The sequence below is a fragment of the Cupressus sempervirens genome, chromosome 3 (genome assembly GCF_028749045.1).
Source record: "Cupressus sempervirens isolate cs-2001-9-10 chromosome 3, ASM2874904v1, whole genome shotgun sequence".
Classification (NCBI taxonomy): domain Eukaryota; kingdom Viridiplantae; phylum Streptophyta; class Pinopsida; order Cupressales; family Cupressaceae; genus Cupressus; species Cupressus sempervirens.
The window spans coordinates 655,090,563-655,110,761 of record NC_143120.1 but is presented as its reverse complement, the minus strand read 5'-3'; the positions used below and the strand labels follow the sequence as shown (position 1 = coordinate 655,110,761).

The 20,199-nt window shown below is 35.3% G+C and overlaps 2 protein-coding genes across 5 annotated transcripts in view; both read left to right on the top strand.

The window, feature by feature from the left end:
- Positions 1-20,199, top strand: part of LOC149568396 (uncharacterized) — a 100,539-nt gene that overhangs the window by 71,970 nt on the left and 8,370 nt on the right. The gene's annotated exons all lie outside the window — the stretch shown is intronic.
- Positions 16,174-16,773, top strand: LOC149568397 (uncharacterized). The gene is made up of 2 exons (XM_089817556.1): positions 16,174-16,293; positions 16,388-16,773. Exons 1-2 carry the CDS (start codon positions 16,250-16,252, stop codon positions 16,674-16,676), a joined length of 333 nt encoding a protein of 110 aa, XP_089673682.1. The 5' UTR covers positions 16,174-16,249; the 3' UTR covers positions 16,677-16,773.

The window sequence follows — 20,199 nt, the reverse complement described above, 5'->3', positions numbered from 1 at the left end:
CCGAAGTTGACTCTATCGCCCGGATGAGCAAAGGCACTGGTCTTTTAATGAAATCAGAAAATCTACCTATTCCTTCTACAAGCATCAATTCCATTATTTGCCAAATTTATACAAAACATCAAATTATCAAATATTCAGCATCCAATTTCAGTTTTATCAAATTCAAGGATCTTGCCAGTTGAAGTACTCACAAAGTTTAAATTCGCTATATAAACCCCTTGAATTGAATAGTCAGTGTTCAAGGTGAAGGTCTACCCACCTGGGTGTAGCAGGGTCCGAAGTGCAGGGGAATCTAAGAGATTTCCATTCGTTGGCCAAAATTTGATTGAGAGATCCTACTGGAGAAGTGGCAAGCTCTTGGATTTCTAATCTGCAGTTTTGGGAACCAACAGTTCCAACATTAACTATACTTTCACTTGTTCAATACTCCATACAAATAGACTTGACATGATTGGTTAAGTCTCCAACTCCAACATAGCTGAGGAACTATGTTTTATTAAACTAACAAAAATCTTATTTACCAATTAATAACACTATTGCTGCCTACTAATTCCATTGGCAAGGACCTGGAGGCACAAAAAAGAGGCACCCAAGTTTTTTTGAAAGCAACCTAGTTTAGGTCTTGAAAAACCCACCTAGAATATGAAAAAGATTATAGTGGGAGCTCAGATTTGAACGGTGTCACCTGCCTAAAGCTCAAACAACCACAACACTAGTCATTGGCCCTAAAAAGAGCAAAAACAAGGAGCCACCAAAATGATTAACAGGTGAAACCGTGTGTAAAAATGGTTTTACCTAGAGAAAGAAGTGGTTGTTTTGCACCAAAGATGCAAGAAGAGGATCCATTATTTGTAGGAAAGAGACTTGGAGAGAGTTGTAGAGAAGATCGTAGGTGAATCTTGCAAAGAAATGCATTTTTACACAACGTGAAACTGCCTTCAATTAGGAGGAAAAACACCCATGCATTAGAAAAGGAAACACAAATCCGTGTTTTCCCTAGTGTGAGATTGCCGTAAAAGTTGACATCTGCAAAAAAACGGGTTTGAAAAACTAAAAAACTTAGGTCTGAAATACAGATTTCAAACAGAAAATAGTGTTGATGTTTGATAGCTTCAATTGAATAAACCTATATATAATTATATATGAGATATAATTTATATATATGTGTTCTCTATATTGAGATATAAGGTCATTGTTATATGAGAAAATTATATATATATATATATATATATATATATATATATGATTAAATTTATTATTATTAATTAATTATTTGATTAATGAATAGACATGTCCCATGAAGGGACATGTCTATTCATGACCTATTTTTAGTATGTATGTATGTATATATATATAAGGGACATGTTTATTCATGGCCAATTTTTAGTGTGTGTGTGTGTGTGTGTATATATGAGCATGTTGTATGTGGAACACACATACCTAACAAGGCAGTGCTTAATACATTTGCATTAGATCCATGAAAATTCAACATGGTATCAGAGCCTAGTTGCAAATGTACAAATGAAGACCACAAAAAATCTGAGACTACATACTTACATGTTGGAAAAAAGTCAAAGACCTTGTGGAATGACAATCGTGTTTCAGTCCCTGTCATCTTGAGTGCAGGTCGGACAAGGTATATATATTTATTTTTGCATCACTCTTTATATAGTTTGCAAATGAAGAGATAATACAACAAAGACATGCAACTGTAAACAAAATTCGCTCCATACCTTAATGCTTATTCTTTCGCTTCTTATGCGATAAAGTAAGAGCCTTTTGATCTGCAACCAATGACCACGAATTTGTTGAGCCAGGAGATGGTAAAAGGGCCATCTGGTGGCAGCTTGAACAGTACAAAGGCATCATCTGTTCCATTGCATGACATGGCTTTTAGATAAGTTGAATTCATGATAAGAAAGCCCTCATAACTCAGAACCAGGATCTCAAGATTTGTTGTTGTAGAGTTTATAGAAGTTTTTAGAAATAGATTCCAATTCCCATTCTCTTTTTGCATGCACTTTATTTGAGAACCAGGAATCCACAATTCATCCAAAATGGTTAACTCACGTTATTCGACCCACATCTTTCAGGATTGCATTGTTTAACATCAGGGACAACCAAATACCAACAAATAAGAATTAGGGCAGAGATCTGCCACTATAGCTATTAATGGAACGACTTTTCTCTTGAACCTATGAGAAATGAATAGTTGTTTTTGGTATTTAACGAGGGTCATGTTAGACCAAGTTTGGTCTAAATGCGTCCTTGACAAACCCAAAATCCTACCAAGAGGTCAACTGACTTGTTGGGTTGTATGAATAAGTAAACACAACACCATTAATGCATCAAGCGACAATTCTACTGAGAGGGCTCGACTTTAACATTCAATACAGAAGATTCAAATTGACCTGGCACAATGGTCGTCGTCTATTTCAGTCTTCTCTATGGGTGAATGGTTAATGTTGAATTCGTAAAACATTAAAATAGTTAGAATTCAAATCTATGGAATAACCACTTCACGGATCCAAGCGTCGAATTGGAGGAGTGAGTAAGGTTTGGGGTACCGATCACATCAAGGAATAAAAGGGAGATTGAGATTCAGAGGGAGCCTGAGATTTCATTAGAGGCAACCTTGAAAAAGATGGAGCATATAGAGGATGTGATTTAGTCAACCTTCGGTAATCTCGGTCATATTGATTCAGAGGGAGTAAACCACGTTGAGATAGATTCTCCAGTGATCATTAAATTGTAGCAGTTAAGAGGACTATGATTTATGAATATACCTCATGACTATGTGATTTTAATGGGCCTACCCCCTGTGTACATCATGAGGAAGTGACGACTTCCAAATGATGTCCCTTGTATTTGTAGAAGTTACTGTAAGGTGACGATCTTACAATAACTTGTATTATGAGATCGAACAAATTGAGTATACGGCAGATGTCTTGCATCTCAACATTTTGGAAGGCCATTACTCAGAGTGTTTGGTGAATATCATTGATATTCTGGGAGGCCAATATTCTTGATATTAGATGTGATATTAAACCTTATTTTGAAGACTTGGTGAATATCATTGATATTCTGCGAGGCCAATATTATTGACATCAGATGTGATATCAAAACCTTTTGAGTACTTGGTGAATATCATTGATATTTTGGGAGGTCAATACTCTTTATATTAGATGTGATGTCAAAACCTTTTGAGTACTTGGTGAATATCATTGATATTTTGGGAGGCCAATACTCTTGATATCAAATGTGATATCAAACCTTATTTGGGTACTTGGTGAATATCATATGTTGATATTCTGGAAGACCAATACTCATGATATGAAATTGTGGAAGTCTTCTGAGATATCAAATGAGATATCCTCAAAGTTATTATTTGTAATATTACGTTGAATTAATATTTATTCCTATGTGTTTATCCTTCTAAGCTAAGAGGGAGTGCTAATGTTTGATAGCTTCAGTCGAATAAACCTATATATATAATTATATATGAGATATAATTCACATATATATGTGTGTGTGTGTTCATTATATTGAGATATAAGATTATTGTTATATGAGAAAATCATATATATATATATATATATATATGAGGATGTTGCATTTGGAACACACATACCTAATAAGGCAGTGCTTAATGCATTTGCATCAGATCCATAAAAATTCAACAAACAGAAACACGAAAATGTGTTTTATTGGGAGTTGTGGGTTTGCAAGCTGAATCAAACCCTTCCTGCACAAACCAGAAAAACCCTAGATGCAAGCCAAGTAATTTTTGAAAAAAATTTGAAACTGATAATTTCAAAAAGGATTTAGAACAATTTAAACCCTGCTCTGAGACCATATTAGACAAATATTGGTAAAATATTGGATGATTTATTTACGAAGAATGAAATGTTTATAGAGATTACAACTGAGATGTATCTAAAAGAAACATACAAATAATAGAAATAATCTATTGTACATGATATATATCAAGAAGTGACCATTGAAATAGAAAGAAAAAAACTTAGGAGATATTATTTTAATAGAAATCAAGTTAAATACAGCTGGGATGAACTGTGTTTCAGCAATTCCTGTGCAGTTTGGAGGTGCAGACATTTTGTGAAAGAGAATTCTCAGTTACTATTGCTGGCTACTAAATAGTAGGTTCATTTAGTAAAAGTGTCAGACTGCACTGTGTGATGTATGTAGAATGTTTCTTGTGCTGACCTATTAGATAATGAGAAATTGGAAGAAAGCACAGTTTTTTTTTTGTCATTCTGTGTTCAAGCTTGATTATAAGAATCCAGGATGTTCAAGTTTCCATACTTGATGAATTCAGGACTGAAGAGGCGTGTACTAGGACGTGGTCCATTTTTGGTGCTCTCTTGGAGCTTAACCTTGTTCTGTCAAGTGTCTGACCTGAGTATATCCTTGCAGAGCCTTTCTCTAAAGGGACCATGCTATTTTGAATCATGGGAATTTTATGTGCCAAATTATGGTTAACTATCATCAAGAGAATTTTAGGTGCTCATATGTCACGTGGTCAGCCTCCTCATTATCAGGCGTTTCTCGTTCAGCTGCAAACCAACATTATTGCTCGTATTGGGATCAAGTAGGATGGCAGCTCCTAGTAATGATATTAATAGTGTTGAACATCTCTGTGATATATTGAATATAGTGTAATATATCAGGCTGCAGGAGGGTGAAAGATATAGTCAGAGTTAATATCTGCTCTGATATATTCATTATCATGTCACAATAATATCTGCCGAAACTTGCCAAAACTCGCGCAATTTACGTCAATGTATCGCCTCCAAAGTCCAAAAATGAATATTTAATTTAAAATAATTTGTGTTTAGGTTTCTTTCATTTCTATTGGGGTTGTTTTAAGTGACTTTGACATTCATTGGTTTTGGTTGCTCGTTATTTCTCCATTCCTAGCCATTATTTCCTCAAATTTGGTGTATATGTGTGTTTTTAAGAATATTTTAAGAATCGTGTATTTTCAAGTGTTCGATAAAAAGTGCCAATTTATTGCCGATTTCGTTGCTGTTTTGGCGATCCCACGATTTTCAATTTTTTTGGGTTGGCCAAGATACTGTCGACTCTGAGTTTTTCAACTTTGGATGATACGAACAGGAAATGTATTACTGTTTTTCAGTCAGTCTATGTAAGAGAGCGAATTCTCAGCTAACATTGCTGGCTGCTAGATGGATGTTTTGTTCAGTAGTTGACTTATAGTCAACCTGCATTATGTGATGTAAATAACGGTTCTAGAGTGGATCTATCAGGCAATGTGGAAGGAAAATAACAAATGATAGTAGGTTAGCTTACAGGTTGAAGGCTGGCCTATTTACTATCCCTTTTCCCGACTTGAGAATTATGAGAAACATAACTTCTAGGATGACAATTGTTGATGTTTGATAGCTTCAGTTGGATAAACCTATATGTGTGTGTGTGTTCTTTATATTGAGATATAAGGTCATTGTTATATGAGATTAAATTTGTTATTATTATTAATTATCTGATTAATGAATAGACATGTCCCTTCAAAGGGACATGTCTATTCATGGCCTATTCTCTCTCTATATATAAATCTAAGTAGATGTTGCATTTGGAACACACATACCTAATAAGATAGTGCTTAATACATTTGCAGCGCATCCAAAAAACCAACATGGTATCAGAGCCAAACTGCAAATGTAAGGAAGCAACTTGTTTTGCATGTAATATGTCATTGATGTCAAAATTAGTATGGTCTAGGCAGGCCCAATACTATCCAGTAATATCTGTGATCTGTTTTGAGAGTTGGAATCATCGTTTTTATCAGAGTAATGAGACTCGTTGTGAGTCGAGCGAGGCGAGTTACCTTAGCCATGTCAAAATGACCCGTGACCTTGACTCGGCAGGTCAACCAGGCTGACTTGCTCGACTTTGGTGACTCGAGTGACTCGGGTGACTCGCCTAGCTGACTCGACTAACTTATCTGATTTTTAATTTTTGTTTTAATACATCTGAAATTTACCTTCATACTTATGTAATCGATGTATGTTATGTATGCGATCAAATTACCTTCTATTTCATGATGTTATTGTCTTTAAGCTTTATTCAATAATGGGTGCATGGAATTTATTTAAATCCTAAAAAATCTCTAAATTTTAAGGGTTTTGTCACTTTACTGAGTCACAGGCAAGTCCGAGCTGGGTCATGAGTTGAGTTACCCTTGCCGAGTCCGGGCTAGGTCCGAGTCTCGTTACTTTGGTTTTTATAAAATATCAAAGGATTTTGTATTTGGTTGGACAAAAGTTATTTGGTTGTAGGAAAAATGTCACCGTCGCTACTTGATACAATGAGTAGTAATAAATCTCAAAAGCAATGTTTATGAAAAAAAAAACTTTATCAGGCTAGCAATGTAATATACAAGTCAATAATTTTTTGTGATTCGGCCAATTCAAATTTGGAGGTATCGTTATATATAAAGATGATATATATTGTGATATTATATCCCTTTGTTATCCAACTAAGACAAACAAGTCTTAACAACTAAATAAGAAAAGACATACCATTTGGACTAATAGTGAAACAAGTGTTATGATGCAAGGGGAGTTTTTTTGGAATTATTGATTGATGAAGAAGCCATGACACAATTTGAACTTTGAACAGATCAAATAATATAGTTTGAAGATGCGGATAAATTGTCTAGAGATATAGTTACAATAGCTGATGGGAGCTGTAACTGAACTAGATTCCAAAACTTGTTGTCAACTGTCGATGAATGCCCAAGTTATTAGTAAAGCTACAAATTGGAGAATGTCTAAACAAATAACCGATGAAAAGGAACACCATATAGGTTCTGCAGGTTTATCAATTGCGAGGTCAACATAAGTTTGACACAACCATGAGCAAGGAGGTAAGAGAGAAGCAGTGAATAGTCTTTGACTAGGAGATCACGGATAAACTGATACGAAGAGGTCTCGCGGAAGCTTGAAGCATTAAGATCGGCCAAGGGTAACAAAGGCATCGATCCCCACACATAAGTAAGGAATTGTGCCATGTTAAGAGTGAAGGATATCTAATAAGGTAGTGACATTGGAGAGCACATATAGATCCCTGTTCATATCGTGGTGGTGAGTTATTAAGTGTGGATCCCTATTACCACAAGTGTCTATAATGTAAGGTGTAAGGGCTCAAGCACTAATTGGCCCAAGGTATATGAATCTTAGTCAAGTGATGTGGATCACTACTAATGCATACATGTAGTGAAAATTTATCACTTATAACATGGAACAAAGAATGAAGGCATCAAGCAAGACATGGGCCCCATCATGGTAAAATGTGTAGGTATATTTTTGTTATTGAGATAGGAAATACTTACTTATGATATATATATATATATAATGGAATTAAAAAATTATTATGATATACAATTTATTTGACATAAAAGACTTGTAATAAACTTGTAATAAAAGATCAAATAAATTTGACATAATTTTTGTCAACCATAAAGAGATTCATTATGAATTATTATGATATACAATTTATTTGACATAAAAGACTTGTAATAAACTTGTAATAAAAGATCAAATAAATTTGACATAATGTTTGTCAACCATAAAGAGATACACTATGAGAATATAAAAAGTAAAGATGAAGAATAGTTATATCCTGACTTTTATACATCACTAAGTATTTATATTATGGCTTGAGTTAAAATACTAACATTTTTATTTGTATTTCAATAAATATTTGCCTTGATCTTTCCCTCTCTAAGAATGTTATTGGAAGAAAAAGGGAGATTGATATCAGATTCAAAGGGAGTCTGACGTTCCATCAGAAGCATCATTTGATGAGGAGTTCAGATGATTGATATTTAGAGGGAGTGACATTTCATTAGAGGCAACCTTGAAAGAGAGGGAGCAGACAGAGGATGTGATTGAGTCAACCTTTGGTGATCTCAATCTTATTGATTCAAAGGGAGTAAACCATGTTGAGATAGATTCTCTAGTGATCAATAAATTGTAGCAGTGAAGAGGACTGTGATTCATGAATATACCTCGTGGCTATGTGATTTTAATGGGCCTACCCCCTGTATACATATGAAGAAGTGACGACTTCCAAATGATGTCACTTGTATTTGCAAAAGTTATTGTAAGGTGACAATCTTACAATAACTTGTATTATGAGATCAAACAAATGAGTATATGGTGAATGTCTTGTGTCTTAACATTTTGGGAGGCCAACACTCTTGATATCAGATGTGATATCAAAACCTTTTGAGCACTTTGTGAATAGCATTGATATTTTGGGAGACCAATACTCTTGATATCAAATATGATATCAAAACCTTTTGAGTACTTGGTGAATATATTTGATATTTTGTGAGGCCAATACTCTTGATATCAGATGTGATATCAAAACCTTTTGAGTACTTGGTGAATATCATTGATGGTGAATATCATTGATATTCTGGGAGGCCAATACTCTTGATATTAGATGTGATATTAAATCTTATTTGGGTACTTGGTGAATATCATTGATATTCTGGGAGGCCAATACTCTTGATATCAGATGTGATATCAAACCTTATTTGGGTACTTGGTGAATATCATATGTTGATATTCTGGAAGACCAATAGTCATGATATCGAATGTGATATCAAATGGTGGAAATCTTTTGAGATATCAATTGAGACATCCTTAAAATTGTTATTTGTAATAATATTTATTCTTATGTGTTTATCGTTCTAAGCTAAGAGGGAGTGTTAATGTTTGATAGTTTTAATCAGATAAACCTGTGTGTGTGTGTGTGTGTGTGTGTGTGTGTGTTTTCTTTAGATTGAGATATAAGGTCATTGTTATATGAGTTTAAATTTGTTATTATTATTAATTATCTGATTAATGATTAGACATGTCCCATGTCTATTCGTGGCCTATTCTCTATATATGTAAATCTAAGAGGATGTTGCATTTGGAACACACATACCTAATAAGACAGTGCTTAATACATTTGTAGCAGATCTGAAGAACCAACAGCAATATAGTGTCCTAAGGTTAACTCTTGGCGATTCAATTTAAATATAATGAGACCCAAACTATCACATTACAGTTAAATGCTAAAATATGATGACAAATACTGCAGATCTGGAAACGATTACTAGTCAAATGCAAGCCATGAAATCAAACCACTGATAAATTTTGCAGACAATGGCAGCAGTATCAGATCCTGGAAAAGAAATGAAAAGAATCCAATGACAATTTCATTCAGTAAATACACCGAAGGTATAACTCCAACACATGAATAGATACAAGCCGCGTGACTTGTTAGCATTTAACTTTGGGTTTGAGATGAGCTTGGATTGAGTTCCGCCTTGTATCTGCTTGCCTGAGTAGAGTCTGGTGGCTTAGCTTTGTAAGTTGTGCATGAAGGTAAGGGATTTGTAGTAGTTGGCTGCAGTACTACTCCTAAAGGTACCTCAGATCTGATTCTGAGGTTGGGGTCCTATTGATGTGAGTTTTGTTCCACTGCAACATACAGAATCAAACACTCAATGTTTTGAGATGAAACACCACACACTCAACCCTCTTTTAGATAAAGTCACTTCTCATGCTAAGCTTGCGAAGTAAGATCATGAAATGACTTAAAGATTCCCTTCGATTGTGGATGCTTGCTCAGTGAAATAATGTAATTTGCTAGGATCACTAAGGGGACTTATGATATTCATTAAATATATATCAACTGCTTCTATAGATTTGGCTGCACAATGTGCAATGAAAATATAGCTTCTGATTTACCAACTCTTGAACTCAAGTTGAGCCTAAACTTAACTTCTACTTCTACTACTAAATATGAATGCAAGGAAGCATGGATGATCCTGGGCTCTACTAGGTATAATCTTATCAGTGACTCCACCCACCTTGTGCAAGCTTCCAAAGGTATACTCAAATGGTTTTCATTTTGATATCCCCTTTTCAATCCCTGAAATAGATGCAAACTAAGATTGAATATCAATTGAAGTTAAGTACAATCACTAGCTCCCCACACAAGAGATCCTTACAATCATCAAACTAGTGGCCTTGTTTTTTATTTGATTCAAGCAACCACAATTTCTTTCATCCCAACTAAATTACTTTTAATCAACATGAAATGAAGTCTACTCCAAGTGAGGGATTGAAGAAACTATGCAACACTTCAAAGCAACATTAAGTAATCCACCATGAAGACCGACAATGATTCATCAATCACTTTGATAGCATTATAGCAGCAATTTGATTGAGTCTCTCCCATAGCTAGCTTAATCTAATCTGAACTTCTCTCTAATGCATCTACAATTTAACTTCACTGTTATATATGCGAAAAACTTTGACCTTTTATAGTTGTTCAATTACAATGAAGGGCCAAGATCAATTCAAGATCAAGGGCAAAGAGTAATCCCTACAAACTCTAATTAGGGTTGCCACCCTATCAACCAATTACATGAAGGCACCACTATGTGGGCTAATAAGAAAATTATAAATAATAAAATTGTATAGTCAGTGTGATATGATTGAATGTGCTTGTAAGAGGATTTTCTTCATTGGTAGAAGATTACTAGGTGCCATCTCATCATCCTCATGATTGAATCAATCCGACTGAATCTACAACTTTGACACTCCCTCTTAGCTAGGGAGGATTGTTATAGAACACATTAAACTCTCAAGCATATGGAGAGATATCACCTCAATATGATATTCCTGGAATGGCATATCAACATATATATCCGTCAACATAGATGTTATCTTTCAATATAATTTGAAGTATGATTCAACAAGTATTATCAATCATATGATAATCATCATACTTATATTCTTTTGGTATGCGCACTAGCATCAAATCCTTGATACCTACCAAAAGAATATGTTATATCTTAGAAAATATATGTTATCTAATCTCCAACACTTTAGGAAAACAACTGAATGTAGTCTATCAGATAATAGCCACAATCTTAAGGACAACAACTTAATGTAGTTCATCATGACAAGTATCATGACCTTTGACACACTCTGGAACGTCAATTTAATGTAGTCTGTCAAGATACGTTCATTATCATGATCACTGACACATTCCAGGACAATAATGTAGTCTATCATGATAATAGAACAAGAACACAAGAACAACAAATATAGTATCATTAATGTCATGAATCAATGCTTGATACATGAGAGGAACTATCACAACATATATATTAATATATATAGCCCAATTAGGGCATGATCATAAAGTATCAAATAGCATGAGATATTATAATGTGAAGTAAATCAAACATATGCATAAATGTATGTATATGTATTTACATATGCACGTATATACATATACATATACATATACATATACATACATATATGTATGTTCCATATACTGATATTAGATCCAACCGAAGCTATTACTTTAACACTTCCTCTTAGCGAGGGATCATATTATCAATTTCTTAATCTCAATAATCTGATATTCAAGTTTTCTTAAAAAAATGCTTATACACAAATATATCCCTTTAAGAATATATACTATTTGATTTCTGACATATTCTGGGACACAAACATAGTCGATCAGATAGTTAGTCTTGATCTAACGATTTCCGGCTCAATCCAGGACTATCATGATATTCTTATTGTCATGGCTTCTGGCACAATCCGAGCCAACAAGTTAATGTAGTCTATCATGACAATGGATCAAGAATAGAACACAACAACCACAGTATCATGATATTCGGCTCATTCCGGGACAACAATTTAATGTAATCGATCATGATACATTTTGTTAACATGATTGCCAACACATTTTAGAACATCTAAATGAAGTCTATCATGATAACACAATCAAGCTATTGCTAAGATCGTCACCTTACAATAGCGACCTCACACATATATCAAATGAAAGATCGTCATCTTTGATGACATAAATCACAACATCATGTAGTAACTCACATGATATCCACCATGAACTAAGTTAGAGGGCAAACCCACCATAGCTGCTCCTAGAGGGTGCAACAAGGGTTTTCACTTCGAACTTCTCTCTTATAGAGAAGAGATCATTAACAAGGGATCACACCTCAAAATTCTCCCTCTGAACAACTATCCTGGGAAGTCAGGTCCTCTAGTTACTCCATTAGAAGCTCTCTTCGCCCAAGGATGCCTATTGAACTCCCTTTGAATCTAATATCAATCTTTTGACTTTTTAGTGTGTTGTCCTACATTTTGTCACCGCAAAATGCAGGTAACAACACAAAACTTTTCCAAGCTAGTTTCACGTCTCTCTAAGTTGAATTTGATATTCAATTGCTTAATGTTGATCGATCAATCAACTTCAATTCATATATCAAATTCTTTTACTGAAGGCTCTCGTCAAGTTCTTTTCATTTTCTGTTTGTTGAGCCTATGTTTGATTTTTGAGGCCTTCATCATCCTTTTCTTTGCTTTTGAGTTTGCTTTTGTTGGTTTTTAGTCCTTTGGTCTTGCTCATTTCATGGCTTTCAGTTTCCCCTTCGATTTGATCTAAACCTAGAGCTTAATTGGAGTTTTCAGTCAAGAGATATGGCCATTTTAGTGTCTCAAAAGTGGACCTTTTTGATGCAACAACATGAATTAAAAATATCATGTTATATTTCTAGTTTGACATTCACTTTTTGAAAAAATATAATTTAAATTCACTTTATGTTATGTTTTTAAGTTACTTTATCTTTTAATTTTTCACTTAAATTAATTATAGTGCACTTTATGTTATAATTTTAAGCTGTCATTTTTGATTTTTCACTTACAGTCACTATATGAACTATATAGTTTTAGTTTTTATTTTTATTTTTAAATCAAATGCTCATTTAAATGTTACTTTTTAAATGATATTTATGTGTTATATTTTTAATATGATATATAAATATTGTTTATATCCCATTAAAGTAACATTATAATGAAATTAAATTGATAAATGTTTGTTAAATGACTTTAAGTAATCAAAAGTGGACATTTTATATGCAGTTACATGTAAAATCCATTTGTTACATGTAAAATCCATCAGAAGTGGACATTTTACATGTCTTTGCATATAAAGTTTAACTTGAAAACATAAGTTGACCTTTTTGATGTCATTACATCAAAAGGCTATCAAAAGTGGACCTTTTTGGTGTCATTACACCAAAAGGTGACTTTTGGTGTCATTACATCAAAAGTTGACTTTTTGTGTCATTGCATCAAAAAAGTGAGATACAACTTAAAATGTGCATTGCAGCCCAAAAGGTTCGATTTTGACCATATGCATATTTTAAAATGTGTTATGCACTCCAAAAGGTCCAATTTTGGAAGAACACATGTATTTGCTCTCTAAGAACCCAATTTTGCAAATTGTGAGAGACTTACTTGATAGTTTTTCATGAGATTTTCTCCAATTGGGTTGCTTTTGCTTGGCAATGGATTTTCTAACATCAAAAATGGATTTATCTTGCTAAAAAACATTTTTTCAAACTCCTTCGAAGGGCATGTTTTTGGAAAAATCTTCAAATAAATCCATTTTGAGTGATTTAAATCACGTTTTTGCAAGGAATAGAGGAGTTTTGCATATTCAATCATTGGCAATACATCAAGGGTCACATTTTTGCATTTGGAAGTGAAAAACGACTCATATTATGCCTTTTATGAATCACGTTTTTTCAAAAAAGAACCAGAAAATTGGAGTTTTAATCCACTTGTATGTGTTTTGAAGCCACTTTTTTACATTTGGATCCATGTATTTGCATTTGGGGAAGAAGTGTTTGAATTCACGAGTCAAAAATGACTCAAAAACATGCATTTTTTGGCCACGTTTTTGCAACAACAGCCTAGATTTTTGCATAAAAGAGTCATGTTTTTGTTCAAAAAACTCAAAAAATGGCATTTCAGCCCATACATTTGGATCAAGAGGGGTTGTTTTTGAGTTTTAATACGTGCTCATCTTTGGAGACCACATTTTTGGCTTAGTTACTGGATTCGTCCATATACCCCCGGATCCGGATCCGTGTATGGATCCATAATGCTGCTTGTGGATCCGTAAGGATCTGTGGCCCGCGGATCCTTATGGATCCCTTGGCAGGTTAATGGATCCTGCCTAGATCCTTGAGGATCCACGTGTGGATCCGTGCAAATTAGCGGCAAGGCCCAAATAAATAAGCAAAAAAGTGGGCCCAACTTCATTTTTTTTTTCTTAGAGGCCCTAAACCCTAAAAATGACCCTCTATCACAATGCAAGTTCATTTACTCTCTATTTTGCTCTCTCATACTTGCTAGTTTGAAGTAAAATGCTTGGATTCGAAGGAGATCGGTTGTGGAGCTTCAAATACCTTGCAAGAAGTGTTTAAGGTATGCATTTCAACCATATTCTTGAGTTCTTTCATAGATTATTGATTTATTTTTAGTTTTCCAAATTTTCAAGTTTTTGTGCAAGTGTTAAGCATGGTTTTCTTTCATTTTTTTTTTCTAGATTGCAAGAATAGAACAATGAGTATTCAAGGCTCAGTGGGTGGGGGTGGGGCTGCATCACCAAGCTTCAAAATTGATAAGGGGTCTCCTTTATGGAGACACACAACAAGAGTCGCACAATGTCCTAGGGGTGGGGCATACATATGGAAATGTAATTATTGCAACATACAACATAGAAGCTCCTATTCCCGAGTGAAACTACATTTTTTGGGCCCTGCGGGGGAAGGAATTCACGTGTCAGGGTAGTGATAAGAAGGGATTACCAGTTGCACAAATAGCAGCATTAGCAAAAGAGCAAGATCATGCTGATAGAGCAGTTGCAAAAGCAAAACGTGGTGTTTCCAAAAAAACAAATACACCAACACCATCATCCGATCAAACAAACACAAGAACACATCCTTTTTTGCCTATGCCAACTACAAATGATGAAGATGATGACCCATCTCCACTCACCCGCAAGAGAGGCCCACTAGATAGGGCATTCCAAAATGAAAAGAGAGACATTGCTGATCACAAAATTGGACATTGTTTAATTGCAAATGGTGTTTCATTTAATTTTGCTAGATCACCTTATTTTAGGGAGATGGTGGAAGCAATAAATGATGCACCCCATGGTTACAAACCGCCTGGTTATGAGAAGTTGTGCACTACCATATTACATGATGAAAGGAAAAATGTAGAGGCTCAACTTAAACCAATAAGAGATTTTTGGGTTCAATCGGGTGTGTCTATTATTTCGGATGGGTGGAAAGATTGTAGAAACTGTCCATTGATCAATGTTATTGCTGTATGCCCTAAGAGGGCAATGTTCTTGAAGGTAGTTGATTGTGAAGGGCAAGTGAAAGATGCAAAATTTATTTCATGCATTCTCATTGATGCCATAGAGTTAGTGGGTCTTGATAATGTTGTCCAAGTGGTCACGAACAATGCAAAAGTTTGCAGGGCTGTAGGGGTAATTGTAGAGTCTAGATATGATCATATCTTTTGGACACCATGCACTGTCCACTCTCTCAATTTAGTGATGAAAGCAATTGGCACCGAAATAGGTTGGGTGAAAAGGATATGTGAGGAAGTTGAAGAGATTCAAATGTTTGTGACAAATCACCACGTCACAAGCAATTTTTAGGAGTTTCTCGGATTTGGAGTTATTGAAGGTAAATTTGTATATTTAATATATAATTGAATATTATTGGATTCCACAATTATTAATTTTTGTTGTTGTTTACATTAACATGTTTTAATTTTTAAATGTATTACTAACTTGAGTTTAACATGTTCTTAGGTTGCTAAAACCCTCTTTGCCTCTCACACAATCGTCTTGAGATGACTTGTGAAGGTAAAAGAAGCACTGAAGCATATGGTCATTAGCCCCCAATGGGGCATTTGGAAGAATTCCAATACAACAAGGGCCTTAAATTTGAGAAGAATGATACTAGATGAGGATTGGTGGGGTCTTGTGAGTTATGTGTTGGAAATCACCGATCCAATAATGGCAATGCTTTGCTTCACAGATAGTGATGAGCCATGCCTTGGGGGATATTTATGATTCCATGGATAGTATGCTGGAAAAAAATAAAATGATAAGTTTTACGCTCTTTTACAACAATTTTTTATTTGAGAGATATCCAGATTCTAAAGTTTAAATTGACATATTCACTAATTATAATTATTATTCATATTTCATATCCTAGGTCATACAGAGGAGGGAGAATGATCTTGAGGACACCCTTTACAAGAAAGTGGAAAAAATTGTTCATCATCAATGGAACAAGATGACCACACCTTTGCACCTCCTTGCATATGCTCTATCCCCGAGGTACTGTAGTTCTTATCAAATGTTTGTGCTTATTTTATCCAATGTTTGTGCTATTGATATTTGATAGTGTTCAATTGTCTTTTGTTATCCCCAGGTACTATAGTGTAGATGTACTTCGCCTTCCAGGTAGAGTGCCACCATTTAGAGATGCAGAGGTTGCAGATGGGTATAAGAGGGCACTAGCTAAGATATTCCAAGATCCAAAGATTGGGGCAATTGTGAGGAGTGAATTTGCTGCTTTCAACTCAGGTGAGGATTTCCACCCTATTGCCATAGCAAACCAAAGTAGGATGGGTGCCATCAAATGGTGGTACCTTCATGGGCAAGCCTTCACGTACCTCCAACCTCTTGCCATAAAGGTCCTATCCCAAGTAAGTTTGTAAAATTAAGCTTAAGGTTAACATTCTCAATTCCTTGAATTTATTATTTAATTTATTTATCTTGATTGTTGTATTGATAATTTTTAATTTCTCTTTAGGTTGCCAGCTCTTTTGTAGCTGAGCGGAATTGGAGTTCTTACTCCTTTATCCACTCAGTCAAATGCAACCGGTTGGCTCCAAAAAAATCAGAAGATCTTGTGTTCATTCACAACAATTTGCGCTTGTTGTCACGGAAGGATCCTAAGTACAAGAAGGGGCCCGAAAAGCTTTGGGATGTAGCACCTGAGACTCCTAATTTAGATATGACCATCCAGGATCTTGCTAGATCCACTTTGATTGATGTGGATGATGAGGAGGAGGATTATGAGTTAACAGTCCCCTCTACTACTAGTGGTTTGGGTTCCTCTACTGATACAGATGTAGCACTTGCAGCTCATCAGTACCCCTTTGATGTGGATTTTCTTGAAAATTCATTTGATGATTAAATCAAAAACTTTAGTCTTGACTCTTGACTCTTTTATGAGTAAATCATGTTACAAAATTTAAGTTTAATGATCTATATTTTGAATGTTACAAACTTTCACTTTCAGTAATTCAATGTGAATGTGTTGATTTTCTTTATAATCGTGAAAATAGATTAATTATCAATGTCATTGATCAAGTATACTAGATTCATAGATGCACACTAGAATCATAGATTCATAGTATGAAATGATTTAGTTTTACAATTATGTATATTTCTCTTATTTTTTAGTATATATAATGCATATATATATATATATGCACGAATCCTCCACGAGTCATAATCGGGGAAAAAAAAATCTTGAATCCACGGATCTGATTCACGTGCTCGAATCGGATTCGTGTCACGAATCGGCAACTAAGGAACTTTTTGGCCTTCTCATGTCAAATTCGACCATTGAATGTCCATTACATGCATGTACAGAAAAAGTCAAAAAGTTGTTTGAAAATCCGGATTTGAGGGAGAATTGATCTTCAAGTTTATAAAACTTGCTATTTTGGCTCTTTAACCTCCAAGTAAGTGGACATTTTCAAACTTGCTCATCAATTCATGCTTATCTTGCTATTTCTATGCACATTATTGCTTGATGATTGCCACTTGTTGAAATTAATGACATAGAAAGTGCATTTTTCCTTTAAAATTTTTCAAACTTGCTCATCAATTCATACTTATCTTGCTATTTCCATGCACATTATTGTTTGATGATTGCCACTTGTTGAAATTAATACCATGGAAAGTGCATTTTTCCTTTAAAAATGAAGAAATTGTTCATTTTCTTATTTTTCGTTTTTCCCTAATTTCCAAATTCAAATTTGTGTGTTGAACTGCTTTGCATCTTGACATGTTTGAGTCACTTTCCAAAGGTATGCTTTTCTTTTGAGTTTTTGTGCTTTGTGCTTGCTTGCCATTTTTCTCCACTTTGGAGAAGTTACAAGTTCTTTCCCAAGAACTTGTTATTGTTTCACTTCATGTGAAAGCATCATGACGTTTCGCTTCCATCTTCCATGTCACAACACTTCACATCTTATCTTGCAAAAAGAGGGGTAAAAATTTATTAAGACAGAAAGGAAAACAACAAGGAGAGCTCAACAAGGAGCTCGATCCTGAGCAACAAGATCATCAAATTCTTGCACCATCTCAAAGGACAGTTGCCTCCTATCCCTAATATTCCAACCCGGATCATGACTAGATGCCCATTTGGCTAAACAATCAGCAGTTCTATTCCATTCACGAGGAATATACGTGAACCTAATGAACTGAAAAGAAGAAGAGAAGAAAAGAATCTGCTTAACAACAGTGGCCAGCTGCCAACTAACATCCTCAAGCTCTTGCGAAGAAAGCATGTTCACCACCACCTGGGAATCAGACTCACAGATAATCTTACTCCATCCCCGCAAGCAACACTGTTCCACAGCATATAAAATAGCCTGAGCTTCCATGAGATTGTTAGTATAATCACCCTTATGAACTGAGAAGAAAAATTTAACATCCCCAGAACTACAACGAGCCACTCCGCCAATACCAGCCGGACCAGGATTCCCACGGGAAGAACCATCAGTGTTAATTTTCAGAACTCCATAGGGAGGAGGAGTCCAGTGCCCATCCCGGTTAACCTGACCCTTCCTCTGATGGTGAAGCTGCCTGGACATAGAAGGAAACCTATGAGCTGCAGCCCCATCCTGCAGATGAAAATTGAGGCGATTACAGATAGAAAGATTAACCGGATCCATACCCCCATCAAGCTCACACTTCACAAGAATAGTTTCCTGAAGAGAATGTGATATTTTCCACCAAAGATGCAAAACACCAAGCCGAACATCTTGGAATATGCGACGATTCCTCTCCAACCAGATATGCCAAAGCATGAAAGATGGGCCAGCAATCCAAGCAGAATGGAGAAAAGAAGACTTGGAGGGCGCAGTACCCAAGCGGGCCCAGAACTCAGGCAAAGAGGAAGCATGCCGACAAGAGCAACCCCAAGCGCTCCATCAAAGGTGCCATATCTGAGTAGAATAGGAGCAATGGAAGAACAGATGGGAGACAGACTTCTCTCCATTACCACACAAAACACAATTAAACGAAAAGCCTTACATGTAATTGCATCTCAAAGGTTTGATTTTGATTAAGTCACTTTTTTTAAAGTCAAAAAGATGTCATTTTTATCTTTCATGCACTTTGACTTCATCTTTTCACCAAAGATGACTATAAAGTTCATTATCCCTCTTCCATTTTCCATTTTCCATCTCTCCATATGCATTTGCGCCTCCATGAGCAAATACATGTTTCTGCATCTTTTCATGCTTTGCACCTCATCCGTCATTCACACTTACATGTAAAAGCTCATCCCCCATCTGCATTTGCATGACATCTCACTTTCTATTCCTCATTACATGTTGCATTTACATGTAATCCATTTTCCATGCAATGACATCTTGAAAACCCTAAGTCACATTTTGGAAATCAGCAATCTCCATTTGCACGCATTCCCATGTGCGAAACACTTTACTTCAAAAAAAAAGAAAAAGAAGTTGCAGATGCTTGTTGGAAAGTTGTTCCGAGTTTACATCTGGACATCATTGAGAAGGTTTTCAAAGTGTCAGAGACTCCAGTTTGTGCTGATCTACAAAGGAGAATTCACGACAACTTGAGCGAGAAAAGCTTGATCACATCAAGTTTTCAAATGACAATTGACAATTCATCAAGGAGGGTTAGAGGCTATCAAAAGACGTGACACCATGGGTATCAAGGTGAATGCAGTGGTACAAAATACATGAACTTCCGATCCTGTGATCATCCGGGATTGCATCGTCAAGTACGAGGCCTTTTAGGACAATCCCTAGAACTGTTTCAATTCTCTTCCATCTTCTTTATTCTTATTTCATATTTGTAATTGAAGAGAATGTATTACATGAAAATATGTAATTACATGTAATATGACTTACATTTGTAATTACATTTAATGCGAGTTGCATGTACATGAAAAGATGTAATGCGAGTTGCACG